Below are 11,573 nucleotides of genomic sequence, written 5' to 3'. Positions count from 1 at the left end.
GCAATGAACCTCCGGGTTTCTTAAAAGCAATTTGTAAGTAAGTAAGCTGCCGAACATTATATTATGCGAATGTTAGACACCACATTTTCCTGCCTTGTCCCTATCATCCTCTACAGCAGGACCGCACAACTGGACGGCGGACACCTGACGTCACTGGATCGTAGTGGTAATTCCTGTAGTGTAAATAACATAATAAAGCGCGATGGAACCGTGAGCTCTTAAAAACTACTAAACCTTTTTGTGTAGGCCTATTATAATTCCGTAAATGTTACATTATAAACTGAGATATAAATCTGGAAGAAATATATTTTACTCTTGGTGTTTATTTTTTAAGTTACTCTTCCTCTAATTTCGAGGTTTCGATCTTTAGTGATCAGAATGCTGATTTAATATAGATTACTTCGAAAAATATTCGATTGAAATTTGTTTTCAAATTTTCTTGAAGAAATGTAAAATGTGGTTTGTATACAGATCAGAGAATGTCTTTAAGTTTCTTAAGGGGAGTGGGTAATGATGCCTGTGCGATTGAAACATTTCAATACAAAAGTTTAGTTCAATATTTCTAGGCTTTAATGCTCAGAGTGGAATAAAAATTTCCATTCTTATACAATCAATCATTCTGAATTCAGTGGTATAAAAGACAACTAATTAGTTTCTTATATCCAAGTGCAAAATAAAGGCCCTAACTGATAACCTGTTTTCTCACTTTGCTAAGTGTACCTCATTCTTCAGGTGCACATTACCTCCTACAATCTTCACTCGTATACTTTGCATTTTGTTAAGTTATCAAGTAATGTATATTGTAAATTCTAAAGCAAAATTTAGTTAAATACTTCACCCCTAGTGAAACAGAAAAAAATATTGAACTTCGTTTCAAATTCTTTGCAATTTTTTTCAAAGCCTATATATTTTTTCTCGTGTTATGTGTGTGACATTCTTAAACCCGTAGGTGTACTGTATAGAACACAGCCTACAGAAAACACTGTAAAAATTTCATGTAAATTGATTCAGTAGTTTCAGAGAAAAATGCACTTGTTTGAAAAATGTTGACTTACAGAAAACTGCATTTAAAAAAAAAGAAGGAAGTATGAATTAGCTGCACCGCCGAATTTAAAGGGGTCATTTAAAGGGCATATGTGCAGAAATACCCCCACATATTTATATTGTTTTAAAGAGTAAGTTTTGTACTTTTTTTATAAACGGAAAATAAAAAATCGGATATTTGTCCCCTAATCACTACCTGGTTACCTTAAGTGACTAACGTATTTCCTTATTTTATTATTTCATTTTCATAAGTGTATGGGATGATATACGTTTTGACGTTTCTCGATGTTAATGTACAACTAAAATTATTTCCTCTCTCAGTTCTAAATCTGTTTAAAGCCTTATTTAGAACAAAAGATTGAAAAAAAAATCTAGACTACTTTCGGATGCATTTTTATTTCAGTCCTTTATAGCCTTCGAACAATTTTTAGGCCTACTGTTCTTCATAAAATTATTTTATTTGAATAATCAAACGGTTAGCGGATCCGGGTTCAAATCCTAGTTGGGATAAATTACCTAGTTGAGGTTTTCCCACAACCATTAAGAGAAAATGCTGGGTAACTTTCGGCGGTGGATCCTACACTCATTTCGCTGACATCACGTTCATCTTACTCAAACGCTAGATAAACATAACGGTTGATAAAACATCGTAAAATAAATAAATTAAAAAAATAAACAATCGAACCGAAATTCAGATAAGTATTATTTCTTTCACAATATATGTAGTTTAAAAAGTATTACAAATTATAGGCTATAATCTAATTTTAAATTTTTGTCGTCCTATAAAACAATTTGTAATGCGTTTTCCAAATACTACTATAAAAATTTGATTTAATTAATTGGTTTGTATAATTCCTCTCGCCGTGTACTAAAAAATTACCTAACGTGTAACAAGAAGTTGTCCAAAAGTAGGGTAATATGAGGGTAAGAAAGTGCCGAGAACTCCAGTGAGAAGAGGAAAGAAGAGATGAAACCGTAAGACCACGTGACCACTAACCGTTCCATGTTCCTTTGCTCTATGTCGCTTTCCTTTGTTGAGCGCTATTCTCGTTTTCTTAGCTTACGTTACTATAGAATGGCCGAGCCGATATATCGGTAATATTATCGCCAGAGAAAGGATCTGTAAGTACCAAAAATTATCGGCCTTGTATAATAACGTAGGCAATGCTATTTATTTTGTGTGTTGAACAGGTTGCAGATCAGTGCATTTTTTTGTCACGCTGGAATTGTTTGTCACATTTCATTTATATTGATGCTGGCTTTGTGATTCTTGGGCGAATATTAAACATTATTTTTTCTTCGTTATTTTGTGTTGCCAAGTTACATTGTAATATTGCAACATAACGTTGAGCTATTCTTGTAAGTTGCTATGTGATTTAAATATTTTGTTAATTTTTATCGTACCATGAGCTTTTCAAATTATATTTTGCATTATAATTTTTTGCAATAACATTGATGTACAGATTTCAATATTTTTATTTTTGCAGCTGTTTTTATACGCAATTTTTCTCTTGATTTTAAGCTTATCTCGCATGTAGCAGTTGTAAATTATTTGTAAATATAAATTCACAAAAGCATCATCATAACTAAGGTAATTATTTGAAATATTCTTTTGTATCTCACAGCTTGAAGTTTAAAAGTACATTATGCAATGAGCCTATAATGGTAGTAATTAAGACGCGAGTATGTTTATGATTTTCATACGAGCGTCTTAATTACCATTACAGTCAAGTTTCATACGAATTTTTTATGCTCGACCATATTGATTTTTTCCGGCAATTGGTGAAATGAATTTGCGGGAATGTGCTTTGTGAAGGGCTGGAAGATGACGGTGAATTGATGTTAATTTGTGTGTTGTTTTTTTTTCGACTGAGTTTAATATTGTCTAATCTCGCGCTAGTTGTCTTTCGATTGCATATCGATACTTGCGCTTTCATATTGCTAATATGGTGTTTTCTGATAGGTGGAACACCTGAACTATAATGAATAGGTGTACTTTAATGAGGTCTATTAAAGGACTGCTACCAGGTGTATAATTACTACATTTCGGCATGGTCGAGCATAAAATATTAAAAGAAATTGAAAATTTAAGTAATATATTTTTAATGAAATTGTAAAACTTTAATACACAAAATTTGAACGTTTTAAAACTATGTCGTTACAATTCTCAAATTAAATAATACAGACGTGGACAAATTATTAGACAAAATTAATTATATGTGCAACAAAGCTGTATTTATCGGCAGAAATAATGAACAAAAATGTATTTTGCACAGAAATAACGAACAGAAAATAGAGTCTGGAAGTTACTAATATTTTGTGAGCATTCCCTTATTCCTTATTAACACGTTGATTTTGTCAGGGATGCTGTAAACCAAAATTTGACACTTTCTTTGAATATCAGCATAATTTAACCAGATATCAGACAGTGCTTAAATGAGTCCATGTTTTGTAGTAAGCCTCTTTTTGTTCACTTTCGTGTACAGTATAGATCACAGATTTTCAATTTCGTTCATGTCCGGTCTTCTTGCAGGCCATGGGAGAACAGACTATTGAATATCTTCTGCAGTATATAATTAAAACACCAGTAGTACCAACACAGACAGATAAAATATACTTAACCATTGGAAAAATATACCAGAAGATGTAAACAATCACATTTACAATAATAGAGACTCTGTGAATTATACCGATAGTTGATATGACGAATTATATTATGTTTCCAAGAAAAACGTTTTAGTCTAATAATTTGTCCACGTCTGTACTTGTGTTACATTGGTTTTATTTTTTAATTCCATAATACTGTATTATATGAATTCATAAAACTGTTACGTAGTAGCTATCATACTAAATTGTACACAAACATAGTGCAGTTTCATTTTAAAATTAGCAGAATTCATGAATAAGCTGAACTTCTAGAATTCTTATTGGAATTAGTGACTAATCAATTTTTCTTTCTGTTTCTTTTACAGAGAATACGCATCGAGGAGGCACGTAATGTACAGCATGAGTTGGAAGAAATTAACCAATCGGCGCCTGAAGACAATTTATCTCCTATAATTATAAATATATTCCTTTAATAGTCCATAGTTTGCCACTATATCACATATCTGCAAACCATATTTAACAAATGTGAACATTTGAAAACATTTGAGCTGCAATTTTCAAACCAAGAGTAAAGCATCCCTAGCATTCACGCAATATATGCTGACATTCCAAACTCGGTTTCCAATTTGGAAGAACATGAATGTAGTTGGCAAAGTCGGATATAACGGGAATCTTTCTTCGAAATATTCTTAAATACTATTCCATCAATACTTTTGCATTATTTTGTTTATTAGTACAGAAAAATTCAGATCTTGTCTTCAAGGTACAGCAGTAGCCCTTTCTCTTGTGTTTAGGTGAGGGGTTTGGACTTTTTCCATTGCTGGTTGTCACAATCAAAAAATTAAGACACAACGTTTCGAAGGGTGGTTCTCTCTTCGTCTTCAGGTGGAAGGAAGGAGAGAAAGGAAAAAACCTACTGTTGAGATCGTTACGTACAGCTGTTCTCAGTCATACAGAATAGCTGTACGTAGCGATCCCAACAGTAGGTTTTTTCCTTTCTCTCCTTCCTTCCACCTGAAGACGAAGGAAGAACCACCCTTCGAAACGTTGTCTTAATAAAACCCCTCACCTAAACATTAATGATCCACCATTGCTTTCCAACCCCTCATTTAGATCAACACTTTTCTCTTGTACCGGTGTTTGACCAAAAAATATTAGCCTATATTGAAAGTCTTGTCACAATATACAGAATTAACGGTAAGTAATATCATTAATTTCAGGAGGTTATTCTTTGAGAGATTTCAAACTAAAAAGTTAAATACAATTTTGATCGTTTTTGTTACCTTTTCGAGATAAAAATTGTTTTATATGAAACATTTTATATTGTGTTTTGGGAAAGCCGTTGACTTAATTCTCAATATGCTCAGTCAATTTAAGAAAGCAGTGTATTATGATAATAAACGATTGAAAGAATTTTAGTTTTGTCCTTTAAATATGCAGAACTTTGATCCGAACAAATGTAAGTTTTAATTCTGCAAAGAAATTTTACAATGCTACATTTATTCAGATCAAATTTATGCACATTTAATGGACAAACCAAAATTCTTTCAGTCGTTTATTAGCATAATAGACTGCTTTCTTAAATTGACTGAGAATGTTGGGAATTCAAACAATGGCTTTCCCAAAATATGTTGTTGTTGTTTTCTAATGCCAGGCGTTTGACAATAAAGTCATTTGACCTCTTGCACTCCAATATTTTTCAAAGATATTATCATCGTCAGCCACTGAAGCAGAGATTTTGAGGTGTTCCGAATCCATTTCTTGGTTTGAGTTGCACAATGGGCAGTTAGGGGTCTGATATGTTCCTATTCTATGCAGGTGTTTGACCAAAAAATCGTGGCCTGTTGCCAATTTAAATGCAGCTACAGACGATTTTCGTGGAGTGAAAATGGCAAGTTTTAGCCGATTTAAGTGAACACCATAGTTTAACGTTTTGGTGGCTACTTCATTCACACACAACCCCCAGAATGTCTGGAGGATCACACCTGCTGTTGGTCGACGGGTCCATTGGACCTAGCTGGGAGATCTAGTTGATCACCAGCTTTCCCTCCTTAAGCCACTGGAGGACGATTTTAGTGCCATAGCAGGTCAGCACTAGGAACAGAAAAGTAGAAAGAGGAGGAAGGAAAGGGAAATGAACCCCTAGGCCTCGAATGCTCTAATGCCGTCGGGGTCGAAGAAAGTAAGAGTTCAGTCAGAGGACTGGATAGGAAAGGGTAAAGAGGGAATTAGGTATTGAATAGAGGAAAATTATACCAAATTCAGTCATTAACTCATCAAGCTGACCAGTGCTAATTGATGAGTAGCCCCTCCCTTTAGTTCAGCATGTATAATTATATTTACTAACAGCTGCACCATGGGAAGGTAGGGATGGGACGTTGGGTATTTATCCAGGTTGGTTCCTTACAGCCTTCAATGGGAAGGATTAATGGCTCTCCCCCCTGTATCCGACAGATGCCTTTTTGCAGCCAAAATATGTTATGAAATGTTTCATATAAAACAATTTTATCTCGTAAAGGAAGCAAAATTGTATTTGACTTTTTTTGTTTGAAATATCTCAAAGAATAACCACCCGAAATTAATGGCATTACTTACGGTTCACCCTATATAAGGGAGAGTCGGGTAGTATCGGACAGTGCGTTTCTTTCATCTACCACCATATGGTAGTACCTGAATGACATGGTTACGTTTCTCTATGCGACATCACAGAAACATAACCATGTCAATCAGGTACTATCATCGTGTCGTAGATGAAAGAAACTCACTGTCCGATATTACCCGATGTCCGGTACTACCCCACTCTCCCCTACTAATTACCTAAGTAGAACCTAGCAAATTCGATGATGGTAAATTTATCAGAACTCCACTGCATTTCAAAGATACCACTCGTGGTTGAAGAACCACGTAAGTAGACTACGACTTCCGGTGAGGAAATAAATATTTAATGACTTCATGAGAAGTTGTGTTCCTTATTTAGCTTCTGATGATTATTACATGATGGCCTTAAGGGCTCCAGTTCTTGGTTGGTATCATGGTAATAATGCCGAAGTTACTAACAGTAAAATATTTAATAAATTTATAAATTACTTTCCACTTGTGATAGACAGTGGCATTCTGTGGACTTCAAATTTCTATCAATTCCATTTATGAAAGCAATTAACTAACAACTCGGCAAAAAAGTTTGCTCAAGTCTGTCATTCTGCCATTGCTAACCTATAAAATATGATCGGAAGACTAACATTACCAGAGAGGTAAGTTCCACACCTACATGATAACCTAAAGATGCAGTGAGACCTTCTTATAGCACATAAAAATTACATAACCAAATTTTGAGTAATACATAGAAATTAGTTTTGAAGAAATGTGCAAAATATTTTTAATGTTACTTACAATGTTTTGGTTTTACAGATTAAGAATTGAAGTTATAATTTCATTCCAATTAATTGAACACAGTATATCTACCAATGTTTGTTGTAAAATGAATGCTTTAAGATAACTCTGTACGAACACTGTACAAGGTGCTTACACAAAATGTCGGCCAAACTCTATAAACTGTAGGACAATATTTTTATGATTTTGTATGTGTTTCATGTAGATTATGTAACGAATTGAGAAAATTGTTATGAAGTTGAAAGCTAAGATTTCAAACCTACTTTAGAGCTAATACAATCTGTCCTAATCTAGGGTAACCGAACAATCTGAAATATACCTAAATCAAAAGATAAATTTATGTTATACAGTTGAACTTGGATATAGCGTCATCGATGGGACTAAAAAATTTATTGTCGCAATAAACAGGCATTGGTATAAGAAAAAATATACGAATATGTAAATAAAATTGGAAAAATAATATATTTACATTATTACCTATTTGATACAATACTGTAATTTAATGTGTACTTTAATAAGGACAACAATACTACAACTTTTTAAAATACTTTAGATTGTTCTTGTTTTTCTATATTTTTTAAAATAGAAATACTGTATTGCATTTTAGATAATACTGAAATATATCACTTTTACTTTTTAACTTTGCTCTGTAATATGCCATTAGGGAAGTCCAGAATAATAGAGAGGGTTTGGAATTGAACGGGTTACATCAACTGCTTGTTTATGCGGATGACGAGAATATGTTAGGAGAAAATCCACAAACGATTAGCGAAAACACGGAAATTTCACATGAAGCAAGTAAAGAGATAGGTTTGGAAGTAACCCCGAAAAGACAAAGTTTATGATTATGTCTCATGACCAGAAAAAATGAAAATTTATCTTTTGAAAAGATGGAAAAATTCAAATATCTTGGAGTAACGGTAACAAATATAAATTAGAGAATAAACATGGGAAATGTCTGTTATTTGGTTGAGAAGTTTTTTCAACCAGTCTGCTCTAAAAAAAACTGAAAATTAGAATTTAAAAAACAGTTAAATTACCGGTTGTTTTGTATGGTTCTGAAACTTGGACTCTCACTTTGAGAGAGGAACAGAGGCTAAAGGTGTTTGAGAATAAGATGGGCAGGGACTGTCGCACATATGGGCGAATACATAAATGCATATAGAGTGTTAGTTGGGAGGCCAGAGGAAATAGAATTTTTGGGGAGATCGAGACTCAGATGGGAGGATAATATTAAAATGAATTTGAAGGAGGTGGGGTATGATGGTAGAGACTAGATTAATGTTGCTCAGGATAGGGATCGATGGCGGGCTTATGTGAAGGCGACAATGGATCTGCGGGTTGCTTAAAAACCATTTGTAAGTAAGAACTATGATTTAGGTCACAACATTGAGTACAATAACTTAAGAATATAGTATTTCTCAGTTTGAACGTATTCATATTTGTGAAGAAGATATTGCAGAACATTTAATTTTTTATCCTGATACGCAAATTAAAAAAAATTCTATACAGTCATATGTTTATATAGTAACACTGTAGATTGTAGGATCACCGATTTGTAAAACTAAACTATTGATATTAATGTCAGTTTATATCTAAATATATTTGGTGTGTGTTATTATTAGATTGCATTAAAAAATTGGCGATCTTGATTGATAAAGAAAAATACGTGAGAATTAGAAGACCAATATGGGAGACGGGAAGACCCAAAAATGTTAGCTCAAATACAGGAGTTGCCGGAAAATACGGGAGAGTTGGTCACCCTAGTCTCTGTAGCCGAAGTTCAGTTGTACCAGGATTATGACGCATTTCGCAAAATATACAGCCTCTCTAAACTAGTCTAGATTTTGAACATAAAATAATATATTAGCCTAATATTTAATTGCTTCAAGGACAGGGCCTTAGAGTAACAAACTCAATTTGTCCAACAGATTTTATAGAGTCTAGCACATTGTATTCAGTTTAATAAAAATGTAGCTAAGAGTGTTCAATATTCATTAGTGACTTAAAGTAAGAACCACTTCGAATGGTGTAGAAATTATTAATTCCTCGTTCACTTAAGTTGTCAACTCTTTGCTTTTCAGGCCAAGAAGGCGAAACAGGCCGAGATCGAGCGCAAGCGCGCTGAGGTGCGCAAGCGGCTCGAGGAGACGGCCAAAGCCAAGAAGGCCAAGAAGGGTTTCATGACCCCAGAGAGGAAGAAGAAGCTTAGGGTGAGTGAAAACGAACTTTTCCTTCTTGTACAACGTACTTTTATATTAAAGCACTCAGATTCCTTTTAGTACGTGTGAAGAACTAAAACTTTCTACTGTAAGTTTCTTCATAAATTAAGAGACCAGGTGTGTTGAATTCTAAGTTTAATATTATAATAAATTCATAAATTTATCTTTCTTCATGTTTCTACTTTCTTGGTGTTAATTTTGTAAATATCATACTAATACAATCTTTATTGCACTGAATTTATTTAAAAAGATTCATTACATTTTTAAATTTCATGTTTATAAACATATTATTTGGTATCTGTTCAAGGTTCAGCAGTTCTGATAAATTTCAGTATGCAGTGATTATAAGTTTTAAAAATATCAAAATAACACAGAATATGACTTGAACAATGCAATTTATTGGCATGTCATTAATTTTAATGACACATTTCAACTGATCCCCCAGGTATTTTACGGTTTGTTGCAATCTTACACAGACATTTTTTATGAATATGATACCTTGGTTGTGACGAGTTTGAGAGGTTGTAAAATAAAATGAGAGCATCAGCAACAATTAAACATTATCTAGGCTCTAGGTACTATATGAACGACCTATACATGTGAAAAGGTGACCGTATGGTGTGCTATTTCCGGTACAGTCATCACAGGTTCCTACATTTTTCAAGATGAAAATGAGAGAGTTATCACAGTGAATGCAATGAAAGACATTAACAAATATTACAGACATTATTCAGAGACTCGCTAAACAAGTATGACATTTGGTTTCGGCTAACACTCCTGTCAGAGACACACTGCAGTTGTTCAGAATTATTTTCCCTAGACGCTTAATTTCTCGGTTTGGGGATATCAATTGGCCGGCTCGATCCCCAGACCTTACAGCTGCTGATTTCTTTTTCTGTGGGAATATCTGAAAGAAAGGATGTTTCAAATCAGATCACACATCCAGGATCCGAAGAAAAGATACAGACAGATACCTCAGATTTATTGCAACGTGTCTTCAACAATTTCCGAGTAAGATTGCAACAAACTGTAAAATACCGAGGGGATCATTTGAAATGTGTCGTTTTAATAGTACATTATGCAACGAGCCTATAATGGTAGTAATTAAGACACAAGTATGATTGCTTATGAAACGAGCGCAAGCGACTTTCATAATTTTCATACGAGCATCTTAATTACCATTATAGGCAAGTTTCATACGACTTTTTATGCTCGACCATATTTCTAACTTGAAAGTATTCAAAATTATGGTTATGTGCGAACTGATCTGAATTGTGAGATATGCGCAGACGCGAAAGTATTGATTTTTTCCGAGGCCGAATTTCATTAACTTTGACACAGAATAAGATGAACATTACTCTGGTATAACCTGAAAATTGATTTATAATTGAAAAACGAGATGACAAATTGAATTTATTTGAATATTATTTACAATTAACTCTAATTATTATAGTAACAAAACATAACCTTCTGCGACAGTATTGGATTTCCAGCCTCCGTGACTTTTCGCTAATTCTCTTTCGATTGCATATCCGAGAATAATCGATGCTTGCGGTTTTATAACGGTACAAAGCTGACTTGTCATTGGCTGAACGCCTGTAAGCTGACTTGTCATTGGCTGAACACTGTACTGTAAGGAGTAGGTGTACTTTAATGACATGCATTAAAGGACTGCTACCAGGTGTATAATTACTACATTTCGGCAAGGTCGAGCATAAAAAATAATATTGCATTATTCAAGCCATATCCACATCCTTTATTAGTTTGAAATTTGTAAATCTTACAATCTCTTTAGAACAGCGTGCTGAAATTCGTCAGAACCAAATGCAGGACGAACTATGAGAGTTTATTTAACAGATATAGTAACGTTCATGTATATGAGGAAGATAACATTAGATCTATCCATATACAAGTAGAATTTATAAATACTTGATGATGAAGGAAAATATGCGCTTACTGTAACTTATACATTAGGCTTGGAATCTGTTACTTGAAATGCCATTCTTAAGTGTTAATTTGAAATAAGAAGTAAACTTTTTCGTTGAATAATCTAACAATTACAATGTCCTGTACAGTTGCTGCTGAGAAAGAAAGCCGCTGAGGAGTTGAAAAAGGAACAGGAAAGGAAAGCAGCTGAGAGGAAGAGGATCATTGACGAACGCTGCGGAAAACCAAAGAACGTCGAAGATGCCAACGAAGGTAAGAAATTGAAATATACATACGTAATACTGATGTTAATGTCGCAGTGAATTACTATAAGTTAATTGCTCTTTAATAACAAAAGAGAGCATCAATATTTATTTCTGAAAT

The 11,573-nt window shown here is 33.8% G+C and overlaps 1 protein-coding gene across 1 annotated transcript in view; it reads left to right on the top strand.

The window, feature by feature from the left end:
* The window catches only part of wupA (wings up A), a 187,420-nt gene that overhangs the window by 140,982 nt on the left and 34,865 nt on the right, over nucleotides 1-11,573 (top strand). The window contains exons 9-10 of the mRNA XM_069819299.1: nucleotides 9,210-9,254; nucleotides 11,339-11,462. Coding sequence (XP_069675400.1) covers nucleotides 9,210-9,254; nucleotides 11,339-11,462 — 169 coding nt within the window. The remainder of the gene's footprint in view (nucleotides 1-9,209; nucleotides 9,255-11,338; nucleotides 11,463-11,573) is intronic.

This window comes from Periplaneta americana, chromosome 2 (genome assembly GCF_040183065.1).
Source record: "Periplaneta americana isolate PAMFEO1 chromosome 2, P.americana_PAMFEO1_priV1, whole genome shotgun sequence".
NCBI classification, from domain to species: Eukaryota; Metazoa; Arthropoda; class Insecta; order Blattodea; family Blattidae; genus Periplaneta; species Periplaneta americana.
Note: the sequence above shows the minus strand (reverse complement) of the source record. Positions and strands in the feature narration are given on the sequence as shown.